Source organism: Oncorhynchus gorbuscha, linkage group LG16, assembly GCF_021184085.1.
Source record: "Oncorhynchus gorbuscha isolate QuinsamMale2020 ecotype Even-year linkage group LG16, OgorEven_v1.0, whole genome shotgun sequence".
In the NCBI taxonomy this organism is placed as follows: domain Eukaryota; kingdom Metazoa; phylum Chordata; class Actinopteri; order Salmoniformes; family Salmonidae; genus Oncorhynchus; species Oncorhynchus gorbuscha.
Genome location: NC_060188.1, coordinates 95582875 through 95600937, shown reverse-complemented (window position 1 = coordinate 95600937; position 18063 = coordinate 95582875). Strand labels below are relative to the sequence as shown.

General features: G+C 47.8%; 1 protein-coding gene across 3 annotated transcripts in view; it reads right to left on the bottom strand.

Moving 5' to 3' along the window:
- Positions 1–18063, bottom strand: part of LOC123999464 (MOB kinase activator 3B-like) — a 58937-nt gene that overhangs the window by 18402 nt on the left and 22472 nt on the right. Inside the window, exons 1-2 of one of the 3 annotated variants that reach the window (XM_046305289.1) lie at positions 9439–9555; positions 4332–5014 (exon numbers count right to left, since the gene is read on the bottom strand). In XM_046305289.1, coding sequence (XP_046161245.1) covers positions 4332–5014; positions 9439–9527 — 772 coding nt within the window. In that variant the 5' untranslated portion in view covers positions 9528–9555. Of the gene's footprint in view, positions 1–4331; positions 5015–9438; positions 9556–18063 lie in introns of those variants that run through there. The other 2 variants (XM_046305288.1, XM_046305290.1) reach the window with 2 other exon arrangements.

Genomic DNA, 18063 nt, shown 5'->3' with positions numbered 1-18063 from the left:
CCAGACTGACACCCGTCGCCTGTCACCAGACTGACACCCGTCGCCTGTCACCAGACTGACACCCGTCGCCTGTCACCAGACTGACACCCGTCGCCTGTCACCAGACTGACACCCGTCGCCTGTCACCAGACTGACACCCGTCAGCTGTCACCAGACTGACACCCGTCAGCTGTCACCAGACTGACACCCGTCAGCTGTCACCAGACTGACACCCATCAGCTGTTACCAGACTGACACCCATCAGCTGTTACCAGACTGACACCCATCAGCTGTCACCAGACTGACACCCATCAGCTGTCACCAGACTGACACCCATCACCTGTTACCAGACTGACACCCATCACCTGTTACCAGACTGACACCCATCACCTGTTACCAGACTGACACCCATTGTTCAGACTGACACCCATCAGCTGTTACCAGACTGACACCCATTAGCTGTTACCAGACTGACACCCATCAGCTGTCACCAGACTGACACCCATCAGCTGTCACCAGACTGACACCCATCAGCCGTCACCAGACTGACACCCATCAGCTGTCACCAGACTGACACCCATCACCAGTCACCAGACACCCATCACCTGTCACCAGACTGACACCACCTGTTACCAGACTGACACCCGTCACCAGACTGACACCTGTTACCAGACTGACACCCATTATCAGACTGACACCCATTATCCGTTACCAGACTGACACCCATTATCCGTTACCAGACTGACACCCATCACCCGTTACCAGACTGACACCCATCACCCGTCACCAGACTGACACCCATCACCCGTCACCAGACTGACACCCATCACCCGTCACCAGACTGACACCCGTCACCAGACTGACACCCGTGACACCCGTCACCAGACTGACACCCGTCACCAGACTGACACCCGTCACCAGACTGACACCCGTTACCAGACTGACACCCGTCATCTGTTACCAGACTGACACCCGTCATCTGTTACCAGACTGACACCCGTCATCTGTTACCAGACTGACACCCGTCATCTGTTACCAGACTGACACCCGTCATCTGTTACCAGACTGACACCCGTCATCTGTTACCAGACTGACACCCGTCATCTGTTACCAGACTGACACCAGTCACCTGTTACCAGAATGACACCCATTATCAGACTGACACCCATCACCTGTTACCAGACTGACACCCATCACCTGTTACCAGACTGACACCAATCATCTGTTACCAGACTGACACCAATCATCTGTTACCAGACTGACACCCGTCACCTGTTACCAGAATGACACCCATTATCAGACTGACACCCATCACCTGTTACCAGACTGACACCCATCACCTGTTACCAGACGGACACCCATCATCTGTTACCAGACTGACACCCATCATCTGTTACCAGACTGACACCAATCATCTGTTACCAGACTGACACCAATCATCTGTTACCAGACTGACACCAATCATCTGTTACCAGACTGACACCAATCATCTGTTACCAGACTGACACCAATCATCTGTTACCAGACTGACACCCGTCATCTGTTACCAGACTGACACCCGTCATCTGTTACCAGACTGACACCCATTATCAGACTGACACCCATCACCAGACTGACACCCATCACCTGTTACCAGACTGACACCCGTCACCTGTTACCAGACTGACACCCGTCACCTGTTACCAGACTGACACCCGTCATCTGTTACCAGACTGACACCCGTCGCCTGTTACCAGACTGACACCCGTCGCCTGTTACCAGACTGACACCAATCATCTGTTACCAGACTGACACCAATCATCTGTTACCAGACTGACACCAATCATCTGTTACCAGACTGACACCCGTCATCTGTTACCAGACTGACACCCATTATCAGACTGACACCCATCACCAGACTGACACCCGTCGCCTGTTACCAGACTGACACCCGTCGCCTGTTACCAGACTGACACCCGTCGCCTGTTACCAGACTGACACCCGTCGCCTGTTACCAGACTGACACCCGTCGCCTGTTACCAGACTGACACCCGTCGCCTGTTACCAGACTGACACCCGTCGCCTGTTACCAGACTGACACCCGTCGCCTGTTACCAGACTGACACCCGTCGCCTGTTACCAGACTGACACCCGTCGCCTGTTACCAGACTGACACCCGTCGCCTGTTACCAGACTGACACCCGTCGCCTGTTACCAGACTGACACCCATCGCCTGTCACCCATCGCCTGTTACCAGACTGACACCCATCGCCTGTTACCAGACTGACAGACAGACTATGTGTAGACCATGTATCTGATGCTGTCTCAGTATGTGTAGACCATGTATCTGATGCTGTCTCAGTATGTGTAGACCATGTATCTGATGCTGTCTCAGTATGTGTAGACCATGTATCTGATGCGGTTGCTGCTGATGTCGCGGCCGTAGTGTTTGATTGATTGATGCCAGAATGCATTTGGCCTGACTTGGCCAATCAGCCCTGAGCTGTTGCATTTTTATTTTACTAGGCAAGTCAGTTAACAACAAATTCTTATTTTCAACAACAGCCTAGGAACAGTGCCTTGTTCAGGGGCAGAAGGACAGATTTGTACCTTGTCAGCTCAGGGATTTGAACTTACAACCTTCCGGTTACTAGTCCTACGCTCTAACCACTAGGCTACCTGCCGCCTCTACGCTCTAACCACTAGGCTACCTGCCGCCCCTACGCTCTAACCACTAGGCTACCTGCCGCCCCTACGCTCTAACCACTAGGCTACCTGCCGCCCCTACGCTCTAACCACTAGGCTACCTGCCGCCCCTACGCTCTAACCACTAGGCTACCTGCCGCCCCCACGCTCTAACCACTAGGCTACCTGCCGCCCCCACGCTCTAACCACTAGGCTACCTGCCGCCCCCACGCCTAACCACTAGGCTACCTCTAACCACTAGGCTACCTGCCGCCCCCACGCTCTAACCACTAGGCTACCTGCCGCCCCCACGCTCTAACCACTAGGCTACCTGCCGCCCCCACGCTCTAACCACTAGGCTACCTGCCGCCCCCACGCTCTAACCACTAGGCTAACCACTAGGCCGCCATCCACGCTCTAAACCACTGCCGCAGGCTACCCTAGGCCGCCCCCACGCTCTAACCACTAGGCTACCTGCCGCCTCTACGCTCTAACCACTAGGCTACCTGCCGCCTCTACCCTCTAACCACTAGGCTACCTGCCGCCTCTACCCTCTAACCACTAGGCTACCTGCCGCCTCTACCCTCTAACCACTAGGCTACCTGCCGCCTCTACCCTCTAACCACTAGGCTACCTGCCGCCTCTACCCTCTAACCACTAGGCTACCTGCCGCCTCTACCCTCTAACCACTAGGCTACCTGCCGCCTCTACCCTCTAACCACTAGGCTACCTGCCGCCTCTACCCTCTAACCACTAGGCTACCTGCCGCCTCTCTAACCACTCTAACCACTAGGCTACCTGCCGCCTCTACCCTCTAACCACTAGGCTACCCTGCCGCCTCTACACTCTAACCACTAGGCTACCCTGCCGCCTCTACACTCTAACCACTAGGCTACCCTGCCGCCTCTACACTCTAACCACTAGGCTACCCTGCCTCCTCTACACTCTAACCACTAGGCTACCCTGCCGCCTCTACGCTCTAACCACTAGGCTACCTGCCGCCTCTACGCTCTAACCACTAGGCTACCTGCCGCCTCTACGCTCTAACCACTAGGCTACCTGCCGCCTCTACGCTCTAACCACTAGGCTACCTGCCGCCTCTACGCTCTAACCACTAGGCTACCTGCCGCCTCTACACTCTAACCACTAGGCTACCTGCCGCCTCTACACTCTAACCACTAGACTACCCTGCCACCTCTACAGTCTAACCACTAGGCTACCCTGCCGCCTCTACACTCTAACCACTAGGCTAAATATATATAAATATCACTACATTGGTTATTATAATGGATTTGTTTTTACTGGCCTTGTTTGCTGAGTGATATTACCCACTAGCACTGCTTCTAGTTCCTAAAAAAGACTGGGTCTGTTGAGTGTGGCTGATGTACAGTGGGGCAAAAAAGTATTTAGTCAGTCACCAATTGTGCAAGTTCTCCCACTTAAAAATATGTGAGAGGCCTGTAATTTTCATCATCGGTACACTTCAACTATGACAGACAAAATGAGGGGGAAAAAATCCAGAAAATCACATTGTAGGATTCTTTATGAATTTATTTCCAAATTATGGTGGAAAATAAGTATTACAGGCCTCTCATATTTTTAAGTGGGAGAACTTGCACAGTTGGTGGCTGACTAAATACTTGTTTGCCCCACTGTACATATAGTTACAGCAGACCCAGAGTACTCACCCATGCTGGTGGGGAAGATATCCTCATTGTTGATCTGGACCTCTATCCAGTCCATCAGCAAGTTCATGTACTTGGGAGCCGGTAGAGCCGTTGGTTTCTTGTACTTGTGATCGTCCTGCCATCGGTACTCATACCTAGGACCTCCGGACATGACCGGACAACTCTTCTCCGTGCAGAACTCACACACCGTCCCGTAGATGAGGTTTATCCTGTTGAAGAAGTCGACTACGTGCATGGCCACCCAGTCGTTCAGATCCTCCCCGTGGGGCAGAGCTACCGCCGCCCTCAGGTCAACCCCGGAGCTCAGCGACACCTGGGCCTTTTTATGCAGCTCGAAACGCTGCGTCCCCGGCTCAAACTTACGCTTGGGCCGGAAGGTCTTGTCCTTGTTGAAGACCTGCTTCAGGGCGATGGACATGTTGCCGGGGACGTGGGGAAGTGGGGCGAGGGGGGAGAGGAGGTTCAGGGATGAGGACCGGGGGAGCGGAGAGGAGGGGGAAAGCAGAGATTTGTCAACCGGCCGAGTGAGGTTTGGGGACCCAAGGAAGGAACCAATGGTACCAATAGTCGGTTCTGGAGGAGCAGGAAGTACAGGAGGAGGAGGAGGAGCAGGTTGAGATGAGGAAGAGGGATACAGCAGGGTAACGTTTACTGTTTGGAGTGCTGCATCAGGACATCTTTTTCTGTGAGAAGCAGAGAAGAGAAAGACACGAATTAGACATCACGTTAACGTTTGACATTATAGTCATTTAGTTGATGATCTTATCCCCAATTGTAGTGTTTTTTTGTGTAACAGTATAGACTTTATGTCCGTCCCCTCACCGATTGAAACGCCACTAGCGCGCACCACAGCTAACTAGCTAGCCATTTCACATCGGCTACATTGGCTTAAAACTTAAATGACAAAGATCATGATTGAGCGTTGAACAAGGAGTTGACAGACAGGGTATTGAACAAGGTGTTGACAGACAGGGTGTTGACAGACAGGGTGTTGACAGACAGGGTGTTGACAGACAGGGTGTTGAACAAGGTGTTGACAGACAGGGTGTTGACAGACAGGGTGTTGAACAAGGTGTTGACAGACAGGGTATTGAACAAGGTGTTGACAGACAGGGTGTTGACAGACAGGGTGTTGACAGACAGGGTGTTGACAGACAGGGTGTTGAACAAGGTGTTGCCAGACAGGGTGTTGAACAAGGTGTTGCCAGACAGGGTATTGAACAAGGTGTTGACAGACAGGGTGTTGAACAGGGTGTTGACAGACAGGGTGTTGACAGACAGGGTGTTGACAGACAGGGTGTTGAACACGGTGTTGACAGACAGGGTGTTGACAGACAGGGTGTTGAACAAGGTGTTGCCAGACAGGGTGTTGAACAAGGTGTTGCCAGACAGGGTGTTGACAGACAGGGTGTTGACAGACAGGGTGTTGACAGGGTGTTGACAGACAGGGTGTTGACAGACAGGGTGTTGAACAAGGTGTTGCCAGACAGGGTGTTGAACAAGGTGTTGCCAGACAGGGTGTTGACAGACAGGGTGTTGACAGACAGGGTGTTGACAGACAGGGTGTTGAACAAGGTGTTGACAGACAGGGTGTTGAACAAGGTGTTGACAGACAGGGTGTTGACAGACAGGGTGTTGAACAAGGTGTTGACAGACAGGGTGTTGAACAGGGTGTTGACAGACAGGGTATTGAACAAGGTGTTGACAGACGGTGTTGACAGACAGGGTGTTGAACAAGGTGTTGATAGACAGGGTGTTGACAGACAGGGTGTTGAACAAGGTGTTGACAGACAGGGTGTTGAACAAGGTGTTGACAGACAGGGTGTTGACAGACAGGGTGTTGAACAAGGTGTTGACAGACAGGGTGTTGAACACGGTGTTGACAGACAGGGTGTTGACAGACAGGGTGTTGAACAAGGTGTTGACAGACAGGGTGTTGAACAAGGTGTTGACAGACAGGGTGTTGACAGACAGGGTGTTGAACAAGGTGTTGACAGACAGGGTGTTGAACAAGGTGTTGATAGACAGGGTGTTGACAGACAGGGTGTTGACAGACAGGGTGTTGAACAAGGTGTTGGACAAGGTGTTGGACAAGGTGTTGGACAAGGTGTTGACAGACAGGGTGTTGAACAAGGTGTTGAACAAGGTGTTGAACAAGCTGTTGACAGGGCCCCAAGCTGGAACGGCCTCTCTTCATCACAGAGCCACCCATTGTGCTGCTGGGTTAGGACACGTGGCAACAAGATCTGAGCTCAGATATCGATCAGTGAAAATGGATAAATAGTTTAACCATCTGGCCGACCTGTTTAGTCCACTGACAGACAGAGACAGAGATTAGCTTCAAGCTCTGCTTCACACATTCCACACACTGATACAGAGATGATACAACGCCAGAGATGCTATCAGGGTCATGACTCAAACGTAAGTAATGGAACTGCACACATTTTAACAACGATCCTGTCTAAACACGAAATCACGAGGTATCTTTGTGTTTGTGCTCAACTTAGTGAGGACACTCCCAGTTCTTCCCCACAGTCAGTGGGATTACGAGTTTAGATCAGAGAGAGAGAGATTTAGCTGGTTGTGACTGTGAGGCTTCGTGGATCAGGGGGTTTAAATACATCCAAAGTCATAACATTACTCAGAGAACAGAATACTGACGTAAAAAGATGATTTTTGCTCAGGGGGGTGGACCTTTATTTCCAATGAGGATATTTATGGACAATATTTCTGTCCATTTAAGGGGACCCCTTTTTGGCTCAATGGAAGGCAAACGTTCTGCATAGCCTCTAAAATTACAACATTTCATTGGTGTCCCAAGACTTCCAGTAAACAATGCTTATTGTTTTTAGAGGCTGTTGCCTCCATATACGTAGACATGGAATCACTGGCCACTTTTATCATGTTTACATAGTGCTTTACTCATCTCATACAGTATGTATCTACTGTATTCTATTCTACTGTATTTTAGTCAATGCCACTCCGAACATTGATCGTTCATTCCATTCTTTTACTTTTAGATGTGTGTTTATTGTTGTGAATTGTGAGATACTACTGTACTGTTGGAGCTAGGAACACAAGCATTTAGTTAGATATTACTGCACTGTTGGAGCTAGGAACACAAGCATTTAGCTAGATACTACTGTTGGAGCTAGAAACACAAGCATTTAGTTAGATATTACTGCACTGTTGGAGCTAGAAACACAAGCATTTAGTTAGATATTACTGCACTGTTGGAGCTAGGAACACAAGCATTTAGTTAGATATTACTGTACTGTTGGAGCTAGGAACACAAGCATTTAGCTAGATACTACTGTTGGAGCTAGGAACACAAGCATTTAGTTAGATATTACTGTACTGTTGGAGCTAGGAACACAAGCATTTAGCTAGATACTACTGTTGGAGCTAGAAACACAAGCATTTAGTTAGATATTACTGTACTGTTGGAGCTAGGAACACAAGCATTTAGCTAGATACTACTGTTGGAGCTAGGAACACAAGCATTTAGCTAGATACTACTGTTGGAGCTAGGAACACAAGCATTTAGCTAGATACTACTGTTGGAGCTAGGAACACAAGCATTTAGCTAGATACTACTGTTGGAGCTAGAAACACAAGCATTTAGTTAGATATTACTGCACTGTTGGAGCTAGAAACACAAGCATTTAGTTAGATACTACTGTACTGTTGGAGCCAGGAACACAAGCATTTAGTTAGATACTACTGTACTGTTGGAGCTAGAAACACAAGCATTTAGTTAGATACTACTGTACTGTTGGAGCTAGAAACACAAGCATTTAGTTAGATACTACTGTACTGTTGGAGCTAGAAACACAAGCATTTAGTTAGATACTACTGTACTGTTGGAGCTGGGAACACAAGCATTTAGTTAGATATTACTGCACTGTTGGAGCTAGGAACACAAGCATTTAGCTACACCCGCAATAACATCTGCTAAATATTTATATGCTACCAATACAATAAAATATCCATTTACTTATTACAGCCTGACAAAGATTACAAGAGTTAAATCTGATTCTAAAATCTAATACAGATCACATCATTCCCACCATGCGGTTTAATTTGAGGTTATGTCATATCCATGGTGCTTTAAAGCCAAGCGGATTTATACTACCACTGTAACAGCCTGCTTATGAGCATACAACGTCATCCCAAATGGCACCCTATTCCTTATATAGTGCACTATTTTTGACCAGAGCTCTATGGAACACTATCCCCTATATAGTGCACTACTTTAGACCAGAGCCCTATGGGACCCTATTCCCTATATAGTGCACTACTTTTGACCAGAGCTCTATGGGACCCTATTCCCTATATAGTGCACTACTTTTGACCAGAGCTCTATGGGACCCTATTCCTTATATAGTGCACTATTTTTGACCAGAGCCCTATGGAACCCTATTCCCTATATAGTGCACTACTTTTGACCAGAGACCTATGGGACCCTATTCCTTATATAGTGCACTATTTTTGACCAGAGCTCTATGGAACACTATCCCCTATATAGTGCACTACTTTAGACCAGAGCCCTATGGGACCCTATTCCCTATATAGTGCACTACTTTTGACCAGAGCTCTATGGGACCCTATTCCCTATATAGTGCACTACTTTTGACCAGAGCTCTATGGGACCCTATTCCCTATATAGTGCACTACTTTAGACCAGAGCCCTATGGGACCCTATTCCCTATATAGTGCACTACTTTAGACCAGAGCCCTATGGAACCCTATATAGTGCACTACTTTAGACCAGAACCCTATGGAACTCTATTACCTATATAGTGCACTACTTTAGACCAGAGTCCTATGGAACACTATCCCCTATATAGTGCACTACTTTAGACAAGAGCCCTATGGAACCCTATTCCCAAGATAGTGCACTACTTTAGACCAGAGCCCTATAAAACCCTATTCCCTATGTAGTGCACTAATTTAGACCAGAGCCCTATGGAACCCTATTCCCTATGTAGTGCACTTTGTTTTGACCAGGGCCCATAGGGTTCTGGTCTAAAGTAGTGCACTAGAAAATAAGCTGAATAATCCTTCCCCGGCATGTTAGGCATTACAATAATATAAGAATACATACAAGTTTGGTTTAAAAGCTTTGAGTATCCAGTTGAAGCAGCAATCTTGGCATGTTCCCTGCTTTTCCATAATATCCAAAACAAACAACATGCCTGGCTAAGGAGATCTTTCTTGCTACTTTCACATTTGTAAATTCAGAGTAGAGTGCCCGACCGACCGCCCGGTGAAGAACACAACCTGTAAATCAGACCTACTACGTCCGTAGTGGAAGATGTGATGTGAAACTCAATCAATGGGACCTATTGTCTTCTTCAGGAGAAATGTTGCCTGACCAGATCTGAACCTGTCTGAGTGTTAGGTTAGCTACTTACTTCCCTCTAGTCTTGTCAGTGGTCAACAGGTTAGCTACTTACTTCCCTCTAGTCTTGTCAGTGGTCAACAGGTTAGCTACTTACTTCCCTCTAGTCTTGTCAGTGGTCAACAGGTTAGCTACTTACTTCCCTCTAGTCTTGTCAGTGGTCAACAGGTTAGCTACTTACTTCCCTCTAGTCTTGTCAGTGGTCAACAGGTTCACTACTTCCCTCTAGTCTTGTCAGTGGTCAACAGGTTAGCTACTTACTTCCCTCTAGTCTTGTCAGTGGTCAACAGGTTAGCTACTTACTTCCCTCTAGTCTTGTCAGTGGTCAACAGGTTAGCTACTTACTTCCCTCTAGTCTTGTCAGTGGTCAACAGGTTAGCTACTTACTTCCCTCTAGTCTTGTCAGTGGTCAACAGGTTAGCTACTTACTTCCCTCTAGTCTTGTCAGTGGTCAACAGGTTAGCTACTTACTTCCCTCTAGTCTTGTCAGTGGTCAACAGGTTAGCTACTTACTTCCCTCTAGTCTTGTCAGTGGTCAACAGGTTAGCTACTTACTTCCCTCTAGTCTTGTCAGTGGTCAACAGGTTAGCTACTTACTTCCCTCTAGTCTTGTCAGTGGTCAACAGGTTAGCTACTTACTTCCCTCTAGTCTTGTCAGTGGTCAACAGGTTCACTACTTCCCTCTAGTCTTGTCAGTGGTCAACAGGTTAGCTACTTACTTCCCTCTAGTCTTGTCAGTGGTCAACAGGTTAGCTACTTACTTCCCTCTTGTCTTGTCAGTGGTCAACAGGTTCACTACTTCCCTCTAGTCTTGTCAGTGGTCAACAGGTTAGCTACTTACTTCCCTCTAGTCTTGTCAGTGGTCAACAGGTTAGCTACTTACTTCCCTCTTGTCTTGTCAGTGGTCAACAGGTTCACTACTTCCCTCTAGTCTTGTCAGTGGTCAACAGGTTAGCTACTTACTTCCCTCTAGTCTTGTCAGTGGTCAACAGGTTAGCTACTTACTTCCCTCTAGTCTTGTCAGTGGTCAACAGGTTAGCTACTTACTTCCCTCTAGTCTTGTCAGTGGTCAACAGGTTAGTCTTGTCAGTGGTCAACAGGTTACTTCCCTCTAGTCTTGTCAGTGGTCAACAGGTTAGCTACTTACTTCCCTCTAGTCTTGTCAGTGGTCAACAGGTTAGCTACTTACTTCCCTCTAGTCTTGTCAGTGGTCAACAGGTTTCTTACTTCCCTCTAGTCTTGTCAGTGGTCAACAGGTTAGCTACTTACTTCCCTCTAGTCTTGTCAGTGGTCAACAGGTTGGTCTACAGGTTTACTTCCCTCTAGTCTTGTCAGTGGTCAACAGGTTAGCTACTTACTTCCCTCTAGTCTTGTCAGTGGTCAACAGGTTAGCTACTTACTTCCCTCTAGTCTTGTCAGTGGTCAACAGGTTAGCTACTTACTTCCCTCTAGTCTTGTCAGTGGTCAACAGGTTAGCTACTTACTTCCCTCTAGTCTTGTCAGTGGTCAACAGGTTAGCTACTTACTTCCTCTAGTCTTGTCAGTGGTCAACAGGTTAGCTACTTACTTCCCTCTAGTCTTGTCAGTGGTCAACAGGTTAGCTACTTACTTCCCTCTAGTCTTGTCAGTGGTCAACAGGTTAGCTACTTACTTCCCTCTAGTCTTGTCAGTGGTCAACAGGTTAGCTACTTACTTCCCTCTAGTCTTGTCAGTGGTCAACAGGTTAGGTCTTGTCAGTGGTCAACAGGTTAGCTACTTACTTCCCTCTAGTCTTGTCAGTGGTCAACAGGTTAGCTACTTACTTCCCTCTAGTCTTGTCAGTGGTCAACAGGTTAGCTACTTACTTCCCTCTAGTCTTGTCAGTGGTCAACAGGTTAGCTACTTACTTCCCTCTAGTCTTGTCAGTGGTCAACAGGTTAGCTACTTACTTCCCTCTAGTCTTGTCAGTGGTCAACAGGTTAGCTACTTACTTCCCTCTAGTCTTGTCAGTGGTCAACAGGTTAGCTACTTACTTCCCTCTAGTCTTGTCAGTGGTCAACAGGTTAGCTACTTACTTCCCTCTAGTCTTGTCAGTGGTCAACAGGTTCACTACTTCCCTCTAGTCTTGTCAGTGGTCAACAGGTTAGCTACTTCCCTCTAGTCTTGTCAGTGGTCAACTCTAGTCTTGTCAGTGGTCAACAGGTTAGCTACTTCCCTCTAGTCTTGTCAGTGGTCAACAGGTTAGCTACTTACTTCCCTCTAGTCTTGTCAGTGGTCAACAGGTTCACTACTTCCCTCTAGTCTTGTCAGTGACAAGCTGAGTAGAGGGCCTCACCATCTCCTAGCGGAGTAGAGGGCCTCACCATCTCCTAGCGGAGTAGAGGGCCTCACCATCTCCTAGCGGAGTAGAGGGCCTCACCATCTCCTAGCGGAGTAGAGGGCCTCACCATCTCCTAGCGGAGTAGAGGGCCTCACCATCTCCTAGCGGAGTAGAGGGCCTCACCATCTCCTAGCGGAGTAGAGGGCCTCACCATCTCCTAGCGGAGTAGAGGGCCTCACCATCTCCTAGCGGAGTAGAGGGCCTCACCATCTCCTAGCGGAGTAGAGGGCCTCACCATCTCCTAGCGGAGTAGAGAGCCTCACCATCTCCTAGCTGAGTAGTAAAATATACAGTATTTTTTAAAAATTGGTCCTGAGGGCCTAAACCAGTTGCCCATCCCTGTCATAGGGGCGGCAGCGTAGCCTAGTGGTTAGAGCGTTGGACTAGTAACCAGAAGGTTGCGAGTTCAAATCCCCGAGCTGACAAGGTACAAATCTGTCGTTCTAATATAATAAATAATAATATATGCCATTTAGCAGACGCTTTTATCCAAAGCGACTTACAGTCATGTGTGCATACATTCTACGTATGGGTGGTCCCGGGGATCGAACCCACTACCCTGGCGTTACAAGCGCCATGCTCTACCAACTGAGCTACAGAAGGACCACTGCCCCTGAACAGGCAGTTAACCCACTGTTCCCAGGCTGTCATTGAAAATAAGAATATGTTCTTAACTGACTTGCCTGGTTAAATAAAGGTAAAATAAAAAATAAATAAAAAATAGATGGACAAGATTAACATGAGATGAAAGGCAAGTCTCTGCCGAGGCTGGTCCCTCTGTTCGGGCGGCATTCGGTGGTCGACGTCACTGGCTTTCTAGTCGCTACCGATCCATGTTTCATTTTCCTTTGGTGTCGTCTTCATTATTCACACCTGATTTCTATTACATTTATTATGTTCCTTATTTAACCCTCTGGCTTCCCTCTCTGTGTGTTATTGTTTGTCACGTGGCTTCCCTCTCTGTGTGTTATTGTTTGTCACGTGGCTTCCCTCTCTGTGCGTTATTGTTTGTCACGTGGCTTCCCTCTCTGTGTGTTATTGTTTGTCACGTGGCTTCCCTCTCTGTGCGTTATTGTTTGTCACATGGCTTCCCTCTCTGTGTGTTATTGTTTGTCACGTGGCTTCCCTCTCTGTGTGTTATTGTTTGTCACGTGGCTTCCCTCTCTGTGTGTTATTGTTTGTCACGTGGCTTCCCTCTCTGTGTGTTATTGTTTGTCACGTGGCTTCCCTCTCTGTGTGTTATTGTTTGTCACGTGGCTTCCCTCTCTGTGCGTTATTGTTTGTCACGTGGCTTCCCTCTCTGTGTGTTATTGTTTGTCACGTGGCTTCCCCTCTGTGTGTTATTGTTTGTCACGTGGCTTCCCTCTCTGTGTGTTATTGTTTGTCACGTGGCTTCCCTCTCTGTGTGTTATTGTTTGTCACGTGGCTTCCCTCTCTGTGCGTTATTGTTTGTCACGTGGCTTCCCTCTCTGTGCGTTATTGTTTGTCACGTGGCTTCCCTCTCTGTGCGTTATTGTTTGTCACGTGGCTTCCCTCTCTGTGCGTTATTGTTTGTCACGTGGCTTCCCTCTCTGTGCGTTATTGTTTGTCACGTGGCTTCCCTCTCTGTGTGTTATTGTTTGTCACGTGGCTTCCCTCTCTGTGTGTTATTGTTTGTCACGTGGCTTCCCTCTCTGTGCGTTATTGTTTGTCACGTGGCTTCCCTCTCTGTGTGTTATTGTTTGTCACGTGGCTTCCCTCTCTGTGTGTTATTGTTTGTCACGTTATTGTTTGCTTGGCTTCCCTCTCTGTGTGTTATTGTTTGTCACGTGGCTTCCCTCTCTGTGTGTTATTGTTTGTCACGTGGCTTCCCTCTCTGTGCGTTATTGTTTGTCACGTGGCTTCCCTCTGTGTGTGTTATTGTTTGTCACGTGGCTTCCCTCTCTGTGTGTTATTGTTTGTCCGTGGCTCCCTCTGTGTTATTGTTTGTCACGTGGCTTCCCTCTCTGTGTGTTATTGTTTGTCACGTGGCTTCCCTCTCTGTGTGTTATTGTTTGTCACGTTTCTCTGTGTGTTATTGTTTGTCACGTGGCTTCCCTCTCTGTGTGTTATTGTTTGTCACGTGGCTTCCCTCTCTGTGTGTTATTGTTTTTGTCACGTGGCTTCCCTCTCTGTGTGTTATTGTTTGTCACGTGGCTTCCCTCTCTGTGTGTTATTGTTTGTCACGTGGCTTCCCTCTCTGTGCGTTATTGTTTGTCACGTGGCTTCCCTCTCTGTGTGTTATTGTTTGTCACGTGGCTTCCCTCTCTGTGTGTTATTGTTTGTCACGTGGCTTCCCTCTCTGTGTGTTATTGTTTGTCACGTGGGCTTCTGTGTTATTGTTTGTCACGTGGCTTCGTGTTCTTGTGTGTTATTGTTTGTCACGTGGCTTCCCTCTCTGTGCGTTATTGTTTGTCACGTGGCTTCCCTCTCTGTGCGTTATTGTTTGTCACGTGGCTTCCCTCTCTGTGCGTTATTGTTTGTCACGTGGCTTCCCTCTCTGTGCGTTATTGTTTGTCACGTGGCTTCCCTCTCTGTGTGTTATTGTTTGTCACGTGGCTTCCCTCTCTGTGTGTTATTGTTTGTCACGTGGCTTCGTGCTCTTGTGTGTTATTGTTTGTCATGTGGCTTCCCTCTCTGTGCGTTATTGTTTGTCACGTGGCTTCCCTCTCTGTGTGTTATTGTTTGTCACGTGGCTTCCCTCTCTGTGCGTTATTGTTTGTCACGTGGCTTCCCTCTCTGTGTGTTATTGTTTGTCACGTGGCTTCCCTCTCTGTGTGTTATTGTTTGTCACGTGGCTTCCCTCTCTGTGTTATTGTTTGTCACGTGGCTTCGTCTTCTTGTGTGTTATTGTTTGTCATGTGGCTTCCCTCTCTGTGCGTTATTGTTTGTCACGTGGCTTCCCTCTCTGTGTGTTATTGTTTGTCACGTGGCTTCCCTCTCTGTGTTATTGTTTGTCACGTGGCTTCGTGCTCTTGTGTGTTATTGTTTGTCACGTGGCTTCCCTCTCTGTGCGTTATTGTTTGTCACGTGGCTTCCCTCTCTGTGCGTTATTGTTTGTCACGTGGCTTCCCTCTCTGTGTGTTATTGTTTGTCACGTGGCTTCCCTCTCTGTGTGTTATTGTTTGTCACGTGGCTTCCCTCTCTGTGTGTTATTGTTTGTCACGTGGCTTCCCTCTCTGTGTGTTATTGTTTGTCACGTGGCTTCCCTCTCTGTGCGTTATTGTTTGTCACGTGGCTTCCCTCTCTGTGCGTTATTGTTTGTCACGTGGCTTCCCTCTCTGTGTGTTATTGTTTGTCACGTGGCTTCCCTCTCTGTGCGTTATTGTTTGTCACGTGGCTTCCCTCTCTGTGCGTTATTGTTTGTCACGTGGCTTCCCTCTCTGTGCGTTATTGTTTGTCACGTGGCTTCCCTCTCTGTGCGTTATTGTTTGTCACGTGGCTTCCCTCTCTGTGCGTTATTGTTTGTCACGTGGCTTCCCTCTCTGTGCGTTATTGTTTGTCACGTGGCTTCCCTCTCTGTGCGTTATTGTTTGTCACGTGGCTTCCCTCTCTGTGCGTTATTGTTTGTCACGTGGCTTCCCTCTCTGTGCGTTATTGTTTGTCACGTGGCTTCGTGTTCTTGTGTGTTATTGTTTGTCATGTGGCTTCCCTCTCTGTGCGTTATTGTTTGTCACGTGGCTTCCCTCTCTGTGTGTTATTGTTTGTCACGTGGCTTCCCTCTCTGTGTGTTATTGTTTGTCACGTGGCTTCCCTCTCTGTGTGTTATTGTTTGTCACGTGGCTTCGTGTTCTTGTGTGTTATTGTTTGTCATGTGGCTTCCCTCTCTGTGTTATTGTTTGTCACGTGGCTTCGTGTTCTTGTGTGTTATTGTTTGTCACGTGGCTTCCCTCTCTGTGCGTTATTGTTTGTCACGTGGCTTCGTGTTCTTGTGTGTTATTGTTTGTCATGTGGCTTCCCTCTCTGTGTGTTATTGTTTGTCACGTGGCTTCCCTCTCTGTGTGTTATTGTTTGTCACGTGGCTTCCCTCTCTGTGCGTTATTGTTTGTCACGTGGCTTCCCTCTCTGTGTTTTATTGTTTGTCACGTGGCTTCCCTCTCTGTTTATTGTTTGTCACGTGGTTCCCTCTCTGGACGTTATTGTTTATCCGTGGCTTCCTCTCTGTGTGTTATTGTTTTCACGTGGCACCCTCTCTGTGTGTTATTGTTTTCACGTGGCTTCCCCTCTGTGTGTTATTGTTTGTCACCTTTCTCCTCTCTGTGTGTTATTGTTTGTCACGTGGCACCCTCTCTGTCTGTTATTTCTTTCACCAACACCCTCTCAGTGTGTTATTGTTCCATTCACCAACACCCTCTCTGTGTGTTTTGTTTTCACGTGGCTTCCCTCTCTGTCTCGTTATTTTCCATTCACGTGGCACCCTCTCTGTGTGTTATTTTTGTCACCAACACCCTCTCTGTGTGTTATTGTTTCTCCATGGCAACACCCTCTCTGTGTGTTATTTTTGTCACCAACACCCTCTCTGTGTTTATTGTTTGTCACGTGGCTTCCCTCTCTGTGTGTTATTGTTTTCACGTGGCTTCCCTCTCTGTGTGTTATTGTTTGTCCATTGGCTTACCCTCTCTGTCTGTTATTGTTTTCACGTGGCAATACCCTCTCTGTCTCTATTTTTGTCACGTGGCAACACCCTCTCTGTCTCTGTTTCTGTTTGTCACGTGGCACCCTCTCTGTGTGTTATTGTTTCTCCATTCACCCACCCTCTGTCTGTTATTGTTTCTCCATTCACCAACACCGTTACAGTCTCCCTACTCTGTGTGTCCATTGTTTTCACGTGGCTTCCCTCTCTGTCTGTTATTGTTTCCATTCACCAACACCCTCTCTGTGTGTTATTTTTTCACCAACACCCTCTCTGTGTGTTATTGTTTTCACGTGGCAACACCCTCTGTGTGTTATTGTTTGTCGTGGCTTCCCCTCTGTGTCCATTGTTTGTCACGTGGCTTCCCCAGTCTCTGTGTGTTATTGTTTTCACGTGGCAATACCCTCTCTGTGTTATTGTTTGTCCATTGTCAACGTGTTCACAGTTTTTGATTTTTTTTTTTCCATTTTCCGTGTTGGAATATTATTGTTCATTTCTAGTTCCTCCATTCCTCATACCCCTCGCCAGTCTCTACCTTTCTCCATTCACCAACACCCTCACAGTCTCTACCTTTCTCCATTCACCAACACCCTCACAGTCTCTACCTTTCTCCATTCACCAACACCCTCACAGTCTCTACCTTTCTCCATTCACCAACACCCTCACAGTCTCTACCTTTCTCCATTCACCAACACCCTCACAGTCTCTACCTTTCTCCATTCACCAACACCCTCACAGTCTCTACCTTTCTCCATTCACCAACACCCTCACAGTCTCTACCTTTCTCCATTCACCAACACCCTCACAGTCTCTACCTTTCTCCATTCACCAACACCCTCACAGTCTCTACCTTTCTCCATTCACCAACACCCTCACAGTCTCTACCTTTCTCCATTCACCAACACCCTCACAGTCTCTACCTTTCTCCATTCACCAACACCCTCAGTCTCTACCCTTCTCCATTCACCAATACCCTCACAGTCTCTACCTTTCTCCATTCACCAATACCCTCACAGTCTACCTTTCTCCATTCACCAACACCCTCACAGTCTCTACCTTTCTCCATTCACCAACACCCTCACAGTCTCTACCTTCCTCCATTCACCAACACCCTCACAGTCTCTACCTTTCTCCATTCACCAACACCCTCACAGTCTCCAAGGAGTTCAGGAAGCCAAGCTAGAGCTCTGAGACATTCACAGAGATGGGGGGGGGGGAACTCCGGGAGGCCCTGTGGGTGGGGGGGAGACGTTTTGACCAAAAGAGACTTGAAGAAAACATGCAGATCTTCCTCTAACACTAAACATAGAAATATGTA